Raw genomic sequence first — 20,611 nt, forward strand, 5'->3', positions numbered from 1 at the left:
ATAATTTCCATCAACTCACCTCCAAAAGTCACCTCAAGTAAACAGATACTCAACTTAAAATAGGGCATTAGTGCAGGAAATAAGCTCCCAGTCTTCCTCCCCTCCACCACCACCACCAGCAGATTATTTCTTAATCCTGCCCCGCTCCCCAGTGAAGTCTATCCATCCTGGAAAAATGGGGTTATTTAGGGTAGAGAGGACTTGGTCTTTGGACGTGGAATGCAGAGAGGGAGGGTGAGCAAGGATGACTCTGATCTTCAGCTTAAGCAAGAGGAAGATGGAGTCTTTCAGAAGTCAGCAGAAGGAGCATGTTCAGTGAGGAGAAGGGGAACTCAGTAGGTCCAGGCAGAGCTGGGAGCATCTGCTAGCAGTCCGAGTGCAAGGAGAAGAATTTGGATCCCAGGAGAATTGGGATTTAAGAGAAGACAGAGGGCAAAGGGGTAAGCCTGACAGTGGAGTGGACTCTCTTTTGATCCCCAAATTATCTTTAGGGACATTTTTCAAAACTCACACAACGCTTGCCATAATGGGTGTCCTGTGAATACTGGAGTGTGGCTGAGCTCGGCATCAGGGTAGATGCAAGAGAAAATGGTGTACAGGACCAGAAGCTGAGGGGACCACAGGGCTGTCATACCCCAGGGCTTCATTAGGCTGTGGAAACAGGTAAGATGGCAAGGAGGAGGAGATGTCTAGGGAATTTCACCTAAAATACAAGGAGTGATCCCTAATTCACATCAAGTTATGTACATCTGAGCCTTTGGTACAAGAGTTCATTTGCAGAAAGAGCTCCATTGTAATAACATCATCCCCTCAGAAAAAGTTTGAAAACAACACCATTAAAGGGAATAAACCCTTAATGGTGGAACTGTAGGTACAGTGAAAGTTACTGGGCCATTCTTGGTGGTAGAGGAAATGTTTTGGCATCTTCCAAATCATACTCCCTGCTAGCAGCTGACTCCTTCCTTGTGCCCCACAGGTGACACCTGAAGGAATGATACCCCGGCAAAGCCCTCTGGGAAAGGCCTGCCCGACTCCCAGATGGTCAGGAGCCTCACCAGCAATCCCTGAGGAAGTGGGGGAGACCGAAATGAAACAGCAGCAGAAAACAAACTATATTAAGATGTCTCTCAACGACCCGAGGGAAATTGTGTACAAGTCTATGTTTTTGCCATTACTCCTAGAAATAGACTTTCCCTATGAGTTTTACATCTGGAGATTGAACAAAACCGGACTTAAACAATTGCATAGAAGCTTCGTAATCACCTGGAAATCTCTTGAAAAACCATGTGAGGTAAATGTAGAAATTTTTTTAAAAAGTTACTGAAAAATAATATGCAGTTTGAATGTTTTATGAAAAAAATGTTTTATATCACATACATTTTCATTGCAGGCTCACCTTGTTGAAACAGCATTGCCTTTATTTAATTTTTGTTTCGTTTTTAAGCATATAGCTAAGCAGCAAGAGGCCTATGTTCTGTCTGCTAGCAGAGTTTTTTGGGTACTTGTTTTGCACACACTTTGCCTCCCCCAACCCCAATCTAGCTAACTGACTCCTTAAGACTGAGCAGGTCCCATTTCTCTCTGCATCTTCAGCAGGCCTAAGACTATACTTCACAGGTAACAGGCGCTCATTAAGAACCTGCAGATTTAAAGAAAACTGTGGGGGGCGGGGCAGCAGTGTGGCCTTTTCCTCAGGAAAACAGGGTTATGGTGTGGCCATCTCGAGAGGTCACTTGGTCCTCTGTTTCGGGTGCCCTGTGACAGCAGAGACCAGGCCATAATGAGCTTTGTGTTCCCAGTCCTTGGTACCCAGAAGGCATTTAGCGAAAGTTTGATATAAAAAGCCAGGCATTAAGGCCAGGAAAAAGAACATTTATATGAGGGGAAACACTGCAAATGCAGGCTTTTTTCTCTTTGCGATCAGGGAGCCCCATTGGAGCAGCATTGTTTTGGGTGCTGGCATAGCAGAGCCAGCTCTGGTGAGGGATGGCATCAGAGTTCCCAGGATCTCCATTCCCAGTGGGCAAACAATGTGGGCAGGATGTGCAGATCAGCTTATCCATACCTGAAGCTGCAGAGCTGCCCCTTTACGGTTCTCATTTTTGAACCTCTTTCTGAATACATTCCACTGCTACCTCTTTCCTGGGAGGGGCTCTAAGGGCAGATTTGGGTTTCGACCAGAACTTTACCACTTGCCAGCCATGTGCCCTTGGGCAAATGACTTAGCCTTTCTGAGCCTCCATTGCCTCATCTATAAAATAGGGATAAAATTTAGAAATACCTATTTCACCGGGAAATCTTGACACGTGCAAAGCACAGTGCTTAGCATACACCAAGCACTCAATGACTCTCCCAAGGCAGGAGAGGCTTATCGGGGTGAGCCCTGGCCAAAATTTTGAGGTGGAAAGTGTTGTCCACAAGCCTCCTTTCCTTTGCACTGATTCTATGCCAATAGGCCCAACCTTAGGAATAGGGTATAAGGATTGACTGGGGGGCATAGAAGCTGGGATAGGGCAGGGCTGGGGCTGAGGGAACCAACCTGAAAGGTGCCTTGCTTTCTCCTGGCTTCGGGGGTAGGGAATGAGGGTGGCCAATCGAAGGCTATAGGGGACCTCCCAGGAAAGGTCCCTGGACAGGAGCCTATAGAGGGATGGTACTTGCTGATGCAGATGGGAAGGATGGGGTTACAGCCCCAGGAGGATTGGCAAGGAGTTCCCAGGGCTTCGTTCAGGTAAGCTGGGGCTCTGGATGGAGCTCCCTCTGGGAGCTCCCTCTGACCCCTCTGGGAGAAAGGCTGCATCATGCTGAGTGCTCATCTACCAGAGTGTAAGCCAGGCCTTCCAGGCACTAAGGCTGGAAATCAGTAGTAACTACTCCTGCCCAACCACTCCCTCTCTGTCCTCCTCACTGACCACCCTCCCCAGGCCTCTCCCCAGCTCCCACGCCCTTTGCTGGTCCTCCAGCACACCACGCGTGCTCCCCACTCAGGCCCTTTGCCCCAGCTGCCCGCTCTGCCTGGGATCAGTGAATCACTGATAGTGAAACTTCAGGCACTATTGCCAACAGGGGAGAAGGTGTCAAGCTGTTTGGCTCACCCAAATCATACCCCTTGAGTCACTTCATGCCTACTTATTAGACTAATTCCAATAGCAACCAAAAGGTCATTTATGCAGACGAGTCATTAGAGAAATTTGAGAATTTAAGTCATCATTTTGGTGGCATTACACAGATAAATGACAGCTTATGGCTAGAGCTTGGATGAAGTTCTTGCCCACAGATCAGGGTTTCTTCTTCCTGGTACTTAAAATCACTGCCTGGTAAAGGACAGAGCAAGCAGGGTATCATTACCTTGAACAATTCATGACACGAAATGCAAGAATGTCCAAGCCCCACCCAGAAGCCCATGGTCACGATGCTTGCCCCATCTGCTCATGGCTAAACCCACTGAGAGGAATTACTTCAGCAGCAAGAACACATGTCTCCAGTTCCCATCCATATGTGAGGAGAAATGGCAAACGCCTCTCATGTGACAGTGTCCAGAAACAAGCAGGCTCTCACACTGGTGAGTGTGACAGAAACCTCACCCATATTCATTGCTGACATCTGAGAGGGTTTCCAGAGAGCTTCCTTGAAGAAGGAGGAGGGTGGGGCCCAGTGGTGCTAACATGGAAGGGGAAAAGAAAAACCAAACACCCCATTCTGAAAGTGTGAGCTCAGCAAGTGGTGGTTGTGTAAGAGGCTGTCCCTTGTGGACGTGTCACTGCTGCCTCTCCTGCAGCTCAGCCTTCCCTGCCTGCTGCACCCCAGGGCACAGAATTTCTCCTCGGCCATGACTAGTTATAACAAAACCCCATTCCCACAAAAGAGATGCATCTGCACAGGGCTCACTTGAGCAGGATTTGATCTATGCCTGGGGAAGTATTCTAACTTATGTGGGCCTCAAAGGTGTCATCAACACCCACCTTAACTGGAAAGGGAATGGGGTTTGAATCTCAGCTCTCTCGCTTAGCTGTGTGGCCCTGGACATGCTTATTAACCTCTCTGAGCCTCGGTTTCTTCATTTGCGAAATAAAATAACCTTAAGCTCGTCAGGTTGTTTTATCGGAATAAATATGATTAAACAAAACTGTGCATATAAAGGATCTAGAAAATGCCTAGGAGTGCTCTATAAATATTACTTTCTTGTCTACGTACCTCATTGTGTTGCCTACTAAATGATATTATATTATTTTATAGTGGATTATTATTTCTTTTAACTTCTGGCTTAGACTGTCCCTTTTAGCTTCTTCTATTTTCATTTTAGAGAGTGTAGAATATGTTCGGTGTTAAATTATTGTAGAGTTACATGTTGCAGCTAGTTCAGTCTAATAATACTCTTAAATACTAGAGTGATTGAAGGGACATTCATTCTCCCATTAATTCATTTATACCCCCACCTTATTCCTAAAGTGTTTTGAGGAATTTACAAAAATAAATACAACAGGATACAAAGAGATAATATTAGTTATTACAAGTTGGTCACATTGTTGGTCCTGAGCTTCCCAGAAGCCAAAGCAAAGATGGAAAGCTGAGCAATGGTAAGATTCACAGTGTTTGCAAGAGATCAGTTGCTTCCAGGAAAAACAATTTTTACTGCAGTAAGCTCTAAGTGATCTCTGTCCCGTCCTCAGCAGTATCTCTACAGAATAGCAGCCTCTGATCCTGGATATTTGTACAAAACAAGACACCACACCTGAGCGCTACTCAAAAAAGATCCAAGCAAGGAGGGTTTCTGTTGGTCTGGCTTGCCAGGAGTGGATTTCACTCACAGAAGAATCAATGAAATGTATATCTGTTCCAGGTGCACAACAAATTACCCCCAAACTTAGTGACTTACAACTGCCATTTTTTTTTTTTTTTCCTATTGTGTGGTCCAGGAATTTGGAGAGGCTAAAACATGGATAGCTTTTTTCTGCTCCACAATGTTGGGGGCTCACCTAGGGGCCACTCGAAATCTGGCATATGGAGCCATTTTTACTTACAAGTCTGGTGGTTGATCTGGCTATTGGCTGGGATGGGAGTGCTCACACTTGGCTTCGCCATGTGGCCTGCGCTTCTCACTGCATAGAGGCCTCAGGGCAGTCAGAATTCTTATATGGCAGCTCAGGGCTCCAAAGGTGAGAGTCCCAGAGAACCAGCCAGAAGCTGTATAGTCTTTTCTGGCCTAGCCTCCAAAGTTATGCAAAGTTCCTTTCACTGTATCTGGTTGGTTATAAGCAAGTCACAAACCCACCTAGATTGTGGGGAGAGGACAGAGACCCCACTTCTTGATAAGAGGCCTGTCAAGGTCACATTGCAGAAAAGCATGTGGATGGGAGATGTTGCTGCCATCTTTGGAAAATGCAGTCTGCTACAATATTCTTTATGCACTCACACATAAGTACCATATCCTGCAACCAAGCTTTTGATAAGAATTGGGTCTATCTAAAGGATTAAAGAGTGTCTTTCTGGTGCCAATCACCAGGTGAGGAGGTCTCGGCTTGGTCTAAATGGTTTGAGAGTCACACTAACCATATGCTAAATGGATCAACAGATCTGGGTCCCCATGTGTATTATTCTGTTTAGGCAACCAAAACCTAATACCATAGACTGGGTGGTTTAAACAACAGAAATTAAAACAAATTTCTCACAGTTATGAAGGCTAGAAGTCTGAGATCAAGGTGCAAGCATGGTCAGATTCTGGTGAGGCCTCTCCTCTTGGGTTGTAAATGGCCATCTTCTCACTGTGTGCTTGCTCTCCGAGGTCTCTCATAAAGACACTAATCCCATCATAACAACTCCACCCTCATGACCTCATCTAACCCTAATCACCCCTAACATGCCCATCTTCAAATACCATCACATTGGGGGTTAGTGCTACAATATATGAATTTGAAGGGGACACAAACATTCATTCCAGAATACCATAGTTCTGGTGTTGCAGACAAGCCAGCATTCAGTGGAAAAATGACGTCAATTCCCAACTGTTTCCAAATATCTGGAGTCTTTAATCAAGTAGACAAATTACCCACACACGTGAGTTTTCACTTTCTTTCTAACTTAGTCGTATAGCTAAAACTCAAGGCAGAGACTATGACATAGATATAAATAGACCCAGAGCACTATTATATATAATTTGGAAAGGATTTCACTGCCGTACATCTGTAAGCAGTTCAGGAACACTCTCAAGCTGTGTTTACATGATATCAAACATCTGGATGAAAACTGAAAAAATAATCAATTTGGATGGGAAACAAAACAGAAGTACAAATCTCAGTGCACTGGTCCTGAATGCAGAGCCAATCCTCATACCTCAAGAATGAGAAAATGGTGCACAAGAAGGACTGCTGGGGTGGCTGAGGGGAAAGGGGGCTTCTGTGGGAAGATGGACTTTTTAAAAAAACAGCTTCATTATGCAAATGGGGGAAGGGGAGGGATAAAATCAAAGACTAAGAAAAAACGTGAAGAATACAAATCTTAAAGAACCAAGCTGCTGGAACCAGGAGCTTTGAAGCTTGAAGGCAATGATTTTAATTCAACTGAAAACCCAGTAAACCCTGGCTATCAGGAAAAGGGTCATCCAGGAAACTCAAGCTTCTAGTTAGCCAAGGAATTATTTATTTAAGCATCACAACCTATTTTCACTCTTTCAGGCAAGCCTCCTAGAGAATATACCAAGCCCAGATCACTACTATAGCCCTTATTGTATACAGTAAATATGTTACATACCCTTGAGGTCTAATAGTCCTTGCTAAGTGATTCCAGGGCCCCAAATACTTTAGTTTTTGCCTCTGCTTTTTCAGAGTTCTATTTTCTCTTTCCATCACTTCTCAGCTTTTTGTTCTTGCACCATCATTTAAGATAAGTTCCCCAGACATGGCCCCAAAAATAAGAATTTGGGGCCAAGCTGCTTGTTTGGGAGGTGATTGATTCCAAGAAGCAACCTAAGGGGCTGGGAGTGCAACAGGAAAAGGAAGGCAGCCAATACAGGTGCATTACTTACGGGAACAAGTTACTTACCCCTGGATGCAGATGGGGTTTGGTGGCACTGGGACCTCTACAAAACTGTACAGAGCTGTCCCACATGTGGAGCGGGAACCTAGATTTTATCCTCAAATCCTGTCCATCATTCTTTGAGGGCTGCTCGTTTTAGCTCTCTGGCACTTCCAGAAGCCTGCAGGTATTTGCAGTAGGAAGTCAGCAGGAAATAAGAGAAGGTGAGTGCCAAGAAAATGTGGGCAACCGCTCCACTCTTCCCTCTTGTTCTCACACCTAACAAAATCTGGGGATAAAAAAAGAAAACTAGACTATGAGTGAGAGCCTAAAGGACTCTCCTCTGAATCAAAGATACTTTTCATGGTAGCTCAGGGACATTTACTTTCTGACTTCTCCTGTTTTTTGGTTATATTTTTTATAAAGGTGTTGTAAGACAACAGGTAGATTAAAAAAAAAAAATTGGGGCCACTCAAAAATACCCAATGAAATTAATTTTTAAAGCAAAGTAAGGGTCCACAAACAGCGGGTCGTATTAGGCAAACTCTCCAAAGATGAAAGCTGTTCGTGTTACCTCAAGGAATAGGAAATGGCCAGACCTCAGAAAGAGTCACTCTCCAGGGTGAGGCTACTGTCCCAAGAAGGACACAGGAGTGCAAATGGGGAAACTGAGGCATAACCCAAGCACGCTGGTTTACACACTCTGTGAGATAGGACCAAAGGAGAAACTGTAAGTCAGCGGATATGCAGAGTCCCAGGGTTCTCTGGACACCTGGTTACGACAAGACTCATCCCTTCACTCACCTTCTGGGGGTGGGGTAGGGACTTGGTCAGTACAGGCTGAAGCATTAGCAAGGAAGTGGGGGGCATGTTCAAGCCATGTGAGATGGCAAGCTGCAGGTCCTCAGAATTGGCATCTGAAAAGGTCTGGAACAGGCAGCACTGACATATTAAGTTCATAAACAAACAGGACAAAAATCCAGGTGTCTTCAATCCACCACAGCAGAAATTACCCAACATTTAGTGGTCCAGAGGCAAAGCCAAGAAGAGGATGTGGGCTCCAGGGACACTAGGACACACTGGCCAAAAGTTCCCATGAGGATAATTCCAGGGAGAAGGGCCCGAAGCCAATCCAAAGAGTCAAAACCTCCAGCCATCACAGCAAAGCACCCTGACTGGCAGGCAGAGGAGAGTGGTGGGGAGAAAGGGTGAGGAGCCTGCACGCCAGGGATGGGGCTGCTGCAAACAGAAAGCCAGAGAAATTAAATGTGGGGCAAGGCAGGAAGCAAGGAGAGCCTGGAATGGGGTGGATGCGCGACAAACCCATCACTGCTTAGACTCTGGCTAGTCTTTTGTTTGGAACCGTATTTAGGGCTCTCCCATGCATGCAGAACAGAGCAGGATGGTAAAGATGCAAGCTCTCAGATGAAAAGAGGGACCTTGAGCTCTGCCTTGGGTATAGCGGGATTTGGGCAAGCATGGAGAAAGTGTTGTTGCAGCCATCAAGACACAGGTGAAAAGCCAAGAGGAGGGAGACTGCAGATTTGGAAAGAAAGGGTAAAATAAAGAGACTTACGGAAGAAATACCATTAGAATTTGATAGGACTATGGATGACAAAATGGAACTAAGATAAAAATCAGGGAACTAATTTGAAGACTATCAGCCTGGGGAACAGATAAGCTGTTGGCACCTTGGTTGACTACAGCGACTTTAGAAAGATGTGATTGTTTGGAACTGAGTGTCAGCGTTGCTCTGACTCCACCCTCCACTCTGTATCTGTATCATGATGGGGCGAGGATCTGGTGTCCGGGGCTGTCTTTCCTGTGAGTCACTCTTCATTCGTGTTAACTCTTGCTGCAATATCACTGTACTAAGGAAGGAAACAGGTGTCCCCTACACTTGTTTCTGGGACAGAAACCCAATACTTGATCCTTAAACTTATCAACTTCATCAAGAGAAATTAAAGTATGAGTTACAGGAATGTGAAGGGTGAAATGAGTTCCTGGATTCTTGACAATTACGTGACTTGACAAAATCCACACTGGAAGAAAGTAAGACAGAATTTAGAAGAATAAAATAATATAATTAAGCCAAGTGGAAATATGGTGTCTGTCTTGGGGGAGGATTCGTTCTTTTGATCAAGATTACTGTGACTCAAATATTATATTGTAATGACGTTATCTGAAAGAGCGTCAATGAATCTAACCACTCGTGAATAGATAAGACAGATTTGGAAAGATCTAAAAAACCAGCTAAGATTGATAACTGACAGCCAAAGGAGAAAGTTGTTGAAACACTGGAAACTTCCATAGAATGATATGTGTTAATGTTAATGTTAAAATAAATTTGATATTCTTGGCTATGGGAGGATTTTCCATCTATATGATACTGTCCGATATGTTAAATGCTTACATCCACACTGGAGAAACTAGAGAAGTAACAGAGATTTGGCCCAGGGGTCCTGCCAAGGAATAACATTAATTTATGACTTTCCTCAGAGAATGATCAAACGTTTATGGCAACTGGAAATCAGATCCAGTGCTTGAAAGATGCCTCCCTTAGAAGCGTTGATGGCTTCAACTAGGCATATTGGCTTCGAACACAGAAGGGAGGAGGGATCAATTAAAGAACAATGTCAGTGGAAGACAGTGGGAAAGAAAATGTCGGCTAGAGAGGAGAGAGGAATGGAAAGCTTGAGAATCCCGAAGAGAAGGAGAGGGGTGGGGAGGGAACAGGAGGAAGTTGTTGATGAGATGAAGAAATTGAAAAAGAGGGGTCCTGCTTTTGATCATTCCATTCCGGGTGGAGTTGGGCTACTGAAACACTGATGATGTGCAGGAGGTAAAAGAGAGGAAAGATCAATATTAGGAAAAGAGATCTGGGAGCAGAAGGCAGAAGCAGACTGAAAACTGGATGCAGTGAAAGAGAGTGAAGGGTCTATAGAGGAGCATGGTGGTACGATGGTGTCCTGACCTAGGGTTGGAAACCTGGGTTCTGGTTTCACTATCGCCCCTAACTTTGGGCAAGCAATTCCATCTTTCCAAATTTGATTCTTTTTATCTAAAGTGATGGAGTTAGATAAGATGACCTTGAACGTTCCCTCCCTCTTCTGCCCTCGATTAAACATAGATGTTATGAAATCAGAGACTTATATAAATGGAACCTTCCAGATTAGAACATGTATTTAGCTTTTCTAAGTAGAAAATGATTTGAAAGGAAGAAAAAAAAGGTTCCACTCAACACTTGGCGAGCAGTATTTGTTCTGTAAAATAATTAGCGAGGAAGCGTCATCGAACTGGGTTGTCACATAATTACAAGAGAATTAAAACAAAAAAAGAATTTAGGAGACTCAATTTTCCCTCCTATAGACCAGAAGAGTGATTAGCATAAACCACGGGTGGATGGTTCATAAAGATACACGCAGGAGGAGAGAGCTAACATCAAATGCAAAGAGTGCTGATTTAGGGGTCAGGAGCCTTGAGTTCTAGTCCCAACTCTGCCACTTTCAGGATTTGGGCATGTCATTGGCCTTCTGTGCCCCAAATTCCAAAGGAATCCTAAAGATCATGGGCTCCAGGCTCCTACAATATGGTCATCCACCTGTAATCAATAAAGTACTTTCTCCCTTCTGTGTGTCTGTATTAACAAGGTCCAACTAAGAAAGCAGAAACTACATTATATTTTTTTCTAAAGGGTAATGCGGGGAACTGGCTTATAGAGATGATGGAAGAGCTGAGAAGCCAAACAGAAGACAGTGTGGCAACTTAGATGTTAGCAACAGCAGGAAGCCACTGCCACCCTGGGCTGCAGGGACAAAAGAGAAGAGGTACTGTGACCGGAACCCAGAGGCTGAGGTCACCGGCTGGAAGCTGCGACCACAGTGGACCCATCTGGTGGGAGCTGAAGCCACAGAGGAGATGCAGCCATTGTGAGAGGTGCCCAGATCCGAGAGACTGGATTGGAGAGAATATCCTGGCTTTTCCCTCCCCTGCCCTTCAGTCTTTTGCCAGTGCCTCACATTGGCTAGATCCAGCTAGAAAATGGCTTACAGGAGCCTGGCAAACACGGCCTGCATAGGTCAGCCCGTCTCCCCTACCAGCAAGGAAAAGGCAAGGAATGGATCTGAGGACAAGCGGGCTAGGGCTGGCACTAGGCCCAAATTCTACTTTCTTACAACGTATATCCATGAGTCCTACGTTAGCTAGCGTCTAGGTCTTCACACATTTGAGGACATCCATCTTGTTACGCTTTGTTTTCTTTCTTCCCCAGCGTGACACTCAAACTTCCCCACACAGAATGGTTTCCACACCTTCTTCACTGTTCTGGTTCCACTCCCTTAGGAGCTCCCTGGTATGGCTCCTTAATTAAAATGCCGCACCAGATGTTCATGAGATCCCTGGTGTCCATAATAATATCTCAAATATAGGACTATTCCTGCCCTTCTTGTAGCAATGCAACTGTTATCCCACTGTTGACTCATGTTGAGTTTATGGACAACTAAGACCCACATGTCTTTCCCATGTGATTCCATGGATGGGTACAGGTCCATGGCCTGAGGTTTGGAGACCCCTGCTCTATCTAGATCATAGATTTTTTTTAAGTAGAATAGATCAGAGCTAAGGATAGAGCTCTGTGTCACTCCACTGGAGACCTCCCTCCAAGTTAAGTCAGAACAATGAATCAAGGCTCACGGGTTAGGGTTGCTCCACATCCACCTAACAGCAAAGTAATTATGTAAGACTTCATCAAGTTCTTAACAACATATGGTATCTGTGACAATCAGTTCCTTTCATTTTGCACCTGAAGCACAGAGGGTGCTCAACTATATTTGCTGCATTGACGTTGAATAAAATTATCTTGATTTATACATCCAATGACCCTGCTTAAAGAAAGTTAACATGGCCATTTTACAGGATATGATAATGAACCCATCTTGGCTGCTGGTGATCACCATTTTCTCCTTTAAATGTTTATAAATCTATTTGTCCCATACTTTTGCTAGAGAATGACAAAAACGCCACCAATGTTATTCCTAGAATCCACTCCTTTCTTTCTGTTAAAAACTGGGGCAATATTGCCCCATACAGTTGTTAGGTACTCTCCCATCTTCCTAGAAACTTTAAGGACTCTAGTGACTGCTTAAGCCTCGTGGGTCTTGACTTCTTCTTCTCCCCAGTGAAAATAATATTGATCCTTTCCATGCCACAGAGCTGTGTAAGAACCCAAGGGAATGGGAAGACACTGGGCACAGCTTAAAGTGGTCACGCAGGGTGCCAACATAGAAGTCATGTGGATCCTTGTAAGAACAGGTCCAATACAGCACAGTCACATCCTGCAGCCCCCAAAGTGAATGCCACAAGCGGGACTAGACATCATATGCGATCAGGAAGACCCCCAGCGGGGCTGAACCTGTGATCCTGGTCCTGCTGTTTAAAAGGCTTACAAACAACCCCACAGGAAGCTGAGCCAGAGCACAACAGATTGGGCCCATAGCGTTTTCTTCTCTCTCCCTCTTTCTCTTTCTCCTCCCTCCTTGTCAATTTCCCTCTCTCGAATCAGTGCTTCAGCGTAACTGTAACTACTTTAGCTGCTCAGGAAGCTGTCCTGTAGGCAGCTCAGGAGGGCAGAAGCTAAGAACCCGAGAACAACCTGATGCCCAAGTTACCAGTCTCATCTCCCCCACCCCCCTGGCTGGCGCAAGGTGTCTAGACTTGGATGAGCTACTCAGAGGACACACTGCCCACAATAAAAATGTGACAGGAAATTTTCCACTCCTCTCTTCAGCCTAGAGGAGTCCCCCCTGGGCTGAAAAATGCAAGAGTGAACTCAAATAACCTACTCTCTGCCAAGAGGGGCTTATGTCCACAAAAATTCTTGATAACCTTCAAGTCTCGAAATATAAACAATTATTTTGGTAGCTACAATTTTGACTTGTTTCTCTCTCCCAAGAGCAAACGAGGCTGCTGAAGTTTCACAGACTGGTTAAAGATGTGTGCAAAAATTTAGACATGACGATGTTCGCTGATGCTACTATAGCAGAAGACTGGAAACAACCTATATGTCCAACAATAGAGGGTTTAAACACATTTTGGGACACCCATACGACAGAACACTGTGTAGCTATTAAAAATCAGATTGCCAGTGAGTGGATAGAATGATGTTTACAACATATTGTTAAAAGGAAAAAGCAAGTTATAAAAGCATAATGCTATACACACAGAGGGAAATTTTTCAAAAGATATGTTAACAGTCATTGCAACTGGTGGAATTATAAATGAATTTAAAATTTTTCTTCTTTATTGCTTATATGTGTTTTCCAGTTTTTCTACAGTGATGTGCATTGCTTTTGAAATAAGGGGGGCAACAAAACTTATTTTTGCTAGCTAGAAAGAAATAGGAAAAGCCCCCTCTTTCAAGGCTGTCTTCCAGCACCTTGTTCTGCCAGATGGATATGAAGCCAGGTCAGATCCCACCGTCCAGCTTGCCTAGAGCCCCGTGGAGGCCACCTTGGCTCTGGGCAGAGGCTTCCTTGGTGCCAGCATCCACCTTGAGACAAGTTATTAAAAATGGAGCTGTCCTGGCCAATCTTTCATCCCGAAGTACCAAAGGCCACTTCAGCCCAGAGAAACAGCAGTTCCAGAGCCCTGTGGGTTTTTGAAGCAGAGCAGCAGCCGTAGCTTGTGAGAGGAACCTCCCTCCCTCCTCCCGGCCGCCTGCCGAAGGTTTGCAGACAGCTCCCTTTCCATCCCACAAGAGACAGGCAGATGAGTCATAGCACTGGCTCAGATTAAAGAAGTATTATTATGTTAGCAGAAATGGATCTATTTTATTATCTGTTTTTTGACACCTTGCAAACAGATAGGCCTTTCCCACCAGACAGGCAAGTTCCTTAAAAAGCCGATGATTTTGTTAAGCTGAAGCTAAGAAATGACCAATAAGAATTAGAAACGCATGTGTCTGAAGAGCAGCCAGATTGAAAAAATGTAGTGGAAACACTGAGGAAAGTGGTTTATAACCCTCAGACTCTAGATTCAAGTCTGCAAAGTGATGCCATTCTTCTAAAAATATACAGAGGATCTATGGAAATCCTTTCCTCTTCTCTAAAAGCTTTTTTTCTTTTTTCTTTTTTTAAAGAAATATACTAGGATTGGTTTGTAAAGGAGATTCACCACCTCAGATTTCACTGTTTTCGTAGGGGTGATGGTCATGGGATACTATTTTAAGGACTTCCTTCTCTTATACAGATTTTTCCACACTGGGAGGACAGATAAGGTATATTCCACTAATGTTCCTCATTAAACACACATGCGTGCCAGCAGTCATTTCCCTTTGTCTTGCTATCCCATGACAACAGATTGCATGTCATCGGAAATTGGAATGGAGACTTTATTTAGTTTGGATCTCTCTTCTCCATTGTTTAATTCCACATTCAATTTTTCTTTCTACTATGACTGAATATAGGAACAGATCATTCCTATTGTTCATTAAAGATTCACATCATAGACTTTTCAGAACCATTTGACCAGCACCCTATCCCATCCCAAGCATTTATGCTGCTGCATAAATTTCTGAGCTGAAAAGTACTAGGTACTCAGTAAAGATCTGATGACTGATGGGCATATATGTGTCGTAAATGTGCACTCCCAGTACTTTGTTTACCGTTGATCAAGTTCCAGTATTGGAACAGGAGCATCCCTGTTTCCTTCATTGCTGTGATGCATAGATGTCTTAGTGGTGTTCTTGTCTCATTCACCCTTCAACCTAGACCACCTGTCCATTAAAACAAACAAACAAACAAACAAACAAAAACAAAAAAGGCTCCCACCAAGCATCAGTAAAGGAGGTCTAAGGGAACAGAGAAAGTTTCACATTTCCTGTTGTTGAATCTAAGCATGGCCTTTAGAGGAAGCTGGATGCCTTCTCAATCCAGTATGCTGTTCTCTGATGCTATCATCGTTGTTTTTCTTTAAGACTGCAAAGCTATGATGGCAAACTTTTAAAATGATCCCAGCTTTTTGGTTTTTGAGTATCAACTTTTATCCAAATGTTGCTAAGACTTTTTTCCTTTCGTTTGAAAATGTAATTTTAAATATTTTGTTTTTCTAAATGAGATCTATTAGATCAAAGAACAAATGTTCTTTTCATTTATCAAACATTAACTGTGTGCCAGGCATTGGGTAATAGCTGCCATACTCATTATTTTATTTATTCCCTTACAACCACTCTGTGAAGGAGACGCTGACACAGGAGGACACTGAGGGAGGTAAAGTAAGCCATTTGCCCAAGACCACACACCTAGTGTGGGGTTCTTTCTACCACTCCATCCAAACCCATCCAACTTTTATCAAAGTCCATGAGTTTGGCCATCCAGAAAACATTTTCTAAGAACACAAGGTAGGGGCTGTATTTGCACTCTGTGAAGCCCATACCTCACTAAAGGAATCAGCCCTTAGGTAGCAAAGAGGCCAGACTCACTTAAGACACTATAACCTAGCTGTTAGGAGCAGGTCTGGATGCCACATAGCCCTGCTCACCTACTCACTGGACCTGAGATCACAGGAAAGTTATCTATTCCCTTTGAGACTCAGTTTCCATATCTATAAAATGGAGATAACAATATAGGTTGAAGTCTACAAAACTGCCAACTTGCAACCATTTTTGACTTCCAACAAAGCATTTTCAAATGGTTCTACCTAAATTCTTCACTGCATCATTGTAGGAGTGCACACAGGAAACAATAAATGGCATTTTAGTATACTTTCTCTTCCTGATTTCATTTTTGCTCAGGTCAGTGAAGTTAGTCCATACTCTCTGCCTACACTTCTATGCAGAGAAGCCAGACCGGGGATATGTAGGTGTTGCAGCTTAAAATTCAGGGAGACCGTACAACTGTGTGCCCAGTCAAGAGCTATCAAAGGATCTTCCAAGGCCTTACTGCTCCGCATAATTTTTCCCTTAGTCTCTTAATTACTAGACAAACTTACAAATACTTTTTTTTTTTTTTTAGAAAGTGGAAGGAAGGGATATGGAGGAAATTTAGCACTCTGTGTTAAAGACAAAGAAAAGGTCTTAAAATCAATATTCTTGCGCTCCCACCCCACCCCAAGTCTGGCAGGGCGGGCCCTGACTTTGACACAAACCAGGGCTCCCAGCCATCAGCACTAGCTCCAATGCGGCTGGTGCACCCTGCCCCGCCCACGCCGGTAGAACAGCCAGAGTTAGCATTACCTGCTATGCGTTGTTTACTTCCTCGCCGGGTGCCTGGCCCTGGTCTTGGCCTCTCACTTGCCTTAACTTATTGTCTACCCAGAACATTCCGGATAAAAGGGAACTCTCATTTTCCCCATTTTCCAAGTCCAGGTCTCCAAGCTGTAGAGTCGCACTCGAACCCGAGCAGCCCCAGGACTCACACTCGGAACCTCTCCTTTTCCTACTTGGGTAGAGGAGGCTTTTCACCTAAACCATCCTCCAGACTTGGTCACCCCCAAGAGAAAGGGCTCTGCCTCGCTGACCCGCACGACCTCGCCCGCGCTCCGCAAGTTCCGGGCGGCGGGCGTGGAGCCCGAGGAGGAGGAGGAGGAGGAGTGACACCGCCCCCGGGGTATTTAACCCCAGCTTGGAGCCTGCGAGGCGCCGGCCGCTCCCGCTTCTCCCTGCTCTCTCCTGCCCTCCCTCCTCCCGGCTCTCTCCCGGCGCGCCCCACCCTCCTCCCCGCGCTCGCCTCGCGCGCAGGCATCGGCCGGCGGGCGCGGGGAGCCGGGCGCAGGCGGCGCTCGCCTCTGCCAAGCCGCCCCCTGGCCGCGGCTGCAGCGCACTGTCCGGACCGCGCCACCCGGGTTGCCGCCTCCCGACTGCCCGCACCGAGTGCGCGGGACAGCCCGAGCCGGACTCCTGCCCCGAGCGCCCCGCAGACGGGCGGGCTGCCGCGGACGCCCGGCCAACAGCCAACAGCATGGATTCGGATTCCGGCGAGCAGAGCGATGGCGAGCCTGTGACCGCAGGTACAGAGGGGACGGCTGGGGCCGGGAGGAGGGGAAGCCAGGGCAGGAAATCGCGAGTATTTCTCGGAGCAGCTGGGAAGGAGGCCGATCCCCGCAGCCCCGGTCCCTTACAGGCCAGGACTGGGAATTGCTCCGCGCTGTGAGTTTGCTTTGGGGCTTTCTCTCCTATTGCACTTGGGTGCGCAGGAGGGCGAAGATGTGCGTTTGCGGGTGACTCTTCGCTTTGCCGGGCTCCTGCGGCGGGCTCCGGAAGCCCTGGCTGGGCAGGGGTAGGGAAGGGTTCGAGAAATCCGAGTCCAGTAGTTTGCTGCAGCGAAGGTTGCCACGCATCTGCCTCATGAAATAACTTTTTCGAGCTCTGGCCCCGGCCTCGAACCGGGGGTGCCGCGGACGTTGCGGAACAGGTGACAGGTCCGAGGACGTGACAGGGGACGCGGGAAGGAAAGGCCCCGCTGGCGGACGGGCTGGGGTGGAACCACAGCTAGCGGCTGCTGTTCCCGAGGCTGCTAGACGAACCTGTGAAGAAGCGTTCGCCCATCGCTGCTGGGCACGGGCGGAGGACATCCCCGCTGAGGGGTCCGGGGACACAGACGGCGGGGCGCGCGGGAGCCGGCCTTCGCCTTTAAGAGACGCCGGCGGCTTTTCACAATCGATAGGTATTGAAGCAATGGGTGGATGCTTACTTAGGAAAAAATGAATGTCCTCCCCCGCCTCTCCTTGATACTGAGCAACAGGAGGAAGCCACCCACAGCCTTAGGTCGACTTACCGCCAGGCTTTACCCACCTCCACGGGCCGGGTCCGCACACCGCCCTCGGGTCCACGCACCAGAAAGCCGAACGCCCGCGCCACGTGCGGGTGGCTCCCCACGTTGCCCTGAGGGCTCGCCCTGGCCAGCAGACCTGTGACCTGAGAGCTGGGATCCACATGGTACAGATCCGAGGTCCTGGACTAGTCCTCACTCTTCCCAATGTCACCCCAGTGTCCTAACGTTGGGGACCAAGTGACGGGAGGCACCATCAGTCCAGGAATGGGTGTAGGAAAGGCAGGTTCAGGAACCAGGCAGGACAGCGCCAGGAACTGTGCCAGGGCCCCTACATGTATTATTCCCCCTCATCTTCACAGCATCTTAGCCAGGTGATTACTGTGTCTTGCCTACCTCTCACAGCCAGGGAGTAGCCAAGGGCAGGATGAGTTCCTTTCCACTGCATCATACACCTCAGCCTCTCACAGGACAGCTGCAGTCAACACCTTCAGGTGGGTGGGAAGAGGTGAGGTGGAAAGGAAAGCTGTCATCACCAAGATGTGTGTGTGAAGATTCCTGTGTGTATGCAAGGGCCACCTGCTTTGTGTAGGTATGTGTGGATATAATTAAGAAACATGAGCCTTCTGCCTACCTATATGTTTCAGTAACTATGAAACACCAAAATTTTGTTTCACAGGTGGCTGTGGATCTCCTTATATTTAAAAGTTCCAGTGGGTGTTTCGTGTGTATCTAAGTATATCTTCAGAACTCAAAAGGAGGGGGGCGGCGGGGCAGTGACACTGACACTTTACTCTTTCAAAATCCCAGGAACTAGCAGGCCCTTGCTGCCCCCACCCTCAGATCTCTTTTGCGGGTTGGTGGAAAGGGGGAGGAGGATAAGGAGGCTTAGAGAAAGAGGAGTGGAGGAGAAGAGGAGAAGATACTCCAGAAGAGTTGGTGAAAGGGGAGGGAAGGAGTTCTGAAGGGTATTGCTGCTTCTCCTTTCCTCTTGCCCATCCGGAGTGCCCCGTATGTGTTCCTGTCTCTCTCTGTCAGAAGGCCTGTGCACAGTGAACAGCAAACATTACCACTGAAGTGAAAATGGTCCCATGAAGAATAGCCAACGCTTGTGAAGTGTCCCCATTTGTTTGTGCTTTACTGTTTTCTACAGTCATTTCTTCTTTCTCTGTGTGCTTGAATCCCACAAGTTGAACATTTATTTGAATGTCACAAGCCATTCTGTTAAATGGCATTCAGTCTTGCTCATTATTTTCAGTCGTAAAGTATTCTTCATGGGAAAGCTTCAAAGCTAGATACTAATTTATTGCCTTGCTGTGGCTGCATCATGTCAAATGGAGACCCTTCAGATACAGGTTAAATGACAAGTATGTTATCCATAAGGGCTGACCTTTATTCCTGTAAGAAATGCCATTCATCCACGGACCTGTATCTGTGAAAGCTGGATGGGTTTGTAACTGAGAACGACAGCCAAGTGGGACATCTTGGAGAATTCGTGTGTGTGTGTGTGTGTGTGTGTGTGTGTGTGTGTGTGTGTGTGTGTCTGAGTGTACCTACTTCATAGGGATTTGAGATGTAAGGACTCCTTCCTCCTCAATACCTTTTCCTTCCTGAACTTGTGATAAAGCTCTGCCCTGAAACAGGCCTCATTAAGGTCAAGAACCAGGACTATGGAATCAGAAAGACCTGGGTTTCAGTCTCTAACTGATGGGCAAGTTACTTAGTCCCTTCAAACTTCAGTTTCCCCCTCTGTAAAATGGGGTTAATAATAGTATCACGAGAAGATTGCGAGGATTAAATAAATAAATAAATAAATAAATAAAATAAAAATGACCTGGTGGTCATTCAGGAAATGGTAGTTGCTATTTTGATTATCACCTGAATGAATTATGCGTTGTAAAAATACTGCTAAATAATGTACCCCCGTGCTTTGTAAAATATAAATCACTAGACATGTGTAAAGAATTAGTACTGTTGCCATTATTATCACATTCATAGAATTGCCTAAAGAGATTTGTTTTGAATTTTCTCCTTTATACTCTCCCATTCTCTCTCTGGGGGGTGTGTGTGTGTGCGCGCGTGTTTGGGGGAGATTATTTTTAATTTACCTCTTCTCACCCTCATCATCTTCCAGCTGAAGGTGGGGACTTTCAAACCTATCGCTTTCACCACCCTTTTCCTCCAGCTCTCGGAAAAATTATGAAAAGCAGAGAATCCCTTACCCAATCTACGTGCTAATCTAAACATTAGCCACTTTCAAATAGAAGAGGTTGTAACTCTCTACCCCGCACATACACTTTTCCCTTCAAGGTAGCAGGAAGCACAGGAGGTATTCACCATTCTCTCCCATTTTTGCCCATCTCACTGGTCACAAATTGGCAGAAGACTGAGGAAATCTCTGGGGACCACCTACTCTTTACTGTACCCCTTCAAGAGACTTTTCCAAAGATCTCCCCAGTGCCTACTGTGCAGATCTCTCATCTAGCAATACCCTGCATAGGAGAGTGAAGCGGGGAGATGAGATTTGTCTCAATTTGTATTTTCTGTTTTTCAAGAAGCAGAGGATGATGCTTCTGTGTCATTATGCTGCCTGCAGCTCTCCTCAGCTTTTCTTTTATTGTATGGTTCTTTCTATGATTAGGAGAAAGGCAGGGTTTATGGAACACTGGATTCATTCCAGAGACCCAACTTGGCAGTTTCTCCTTTGGCAAACCCACTATCCATCTCTGAGAAACCCTAGAGCTTGGTGTATTAACTCGGCAATGATTGAGAATCTTTCCAAAGATGCAACAAGCGAGTAAACATTAGTAGTGTCAGCTTTTTCCCTTTCTGGCTTG

General features: G+C 45.9%; 1 protein-coding gene and 1 long non-coding RNA gene across 2 annotated transcripts in view; one reads left to right on the forward strand and one right to left on the reverse strand.

Moving 5' to 3' along the window:
- LOC120623105 (uncharacterized) overlaps positions 1–16,359 on the reverse strand; it is a 54,552-nt gene extending 38,193 nt beyond the window's left edge. Inside the window, exons 1-2 of the long non-coding RNA XR_005658682.1 lie at positions 16,241–16,359; positions 7,039–7,192 (exon numbers count right to left, since the gene is read on the reverse strand). This is a non-coding gene — a long non-coding RNA (uncharacterized LOC120623105). The remainder of the gene's footprint in view (positions 1–7,038; positions 7,193–16,240) is intronic.
- Positions 16,360–16,547: 188 nt separating this feature from the next.
- Positions 16,548–20,611, forward strand: part of TNFAIP8L3 (TNF alpha induced protein 8 like 3) — a 33,947-nt gene continuing 29,883 nt past the window's right edge. The window contains exon 1 of the mRNA XM_039889052.1: positions 16,548–17,013. Coding sequence (XP_039744986.1) covers positions 16,965–17,013 — 49 coding nt within the window. The 5' untranslated portion in view covers positions 16,548–16,964. The remainder of the gene's footprint in view (positions 17,014–20,611) is intronic.

Source organism: Pteropus medius, unplaced genomic scaffold, assembly GCF_902729225.1.
Source record: "Pteropus medius unplaced genomic scaffold, Ma_sr-lr_union100, whole genome shotgun sequence".
Classification (NCBI taxonomy): domain Eukaryota; kingdom Metazoa; phylum Chordata; class Mammalia; order Chiroptera; family Pteropodidae; genus Pteropus; species Pteropus medius.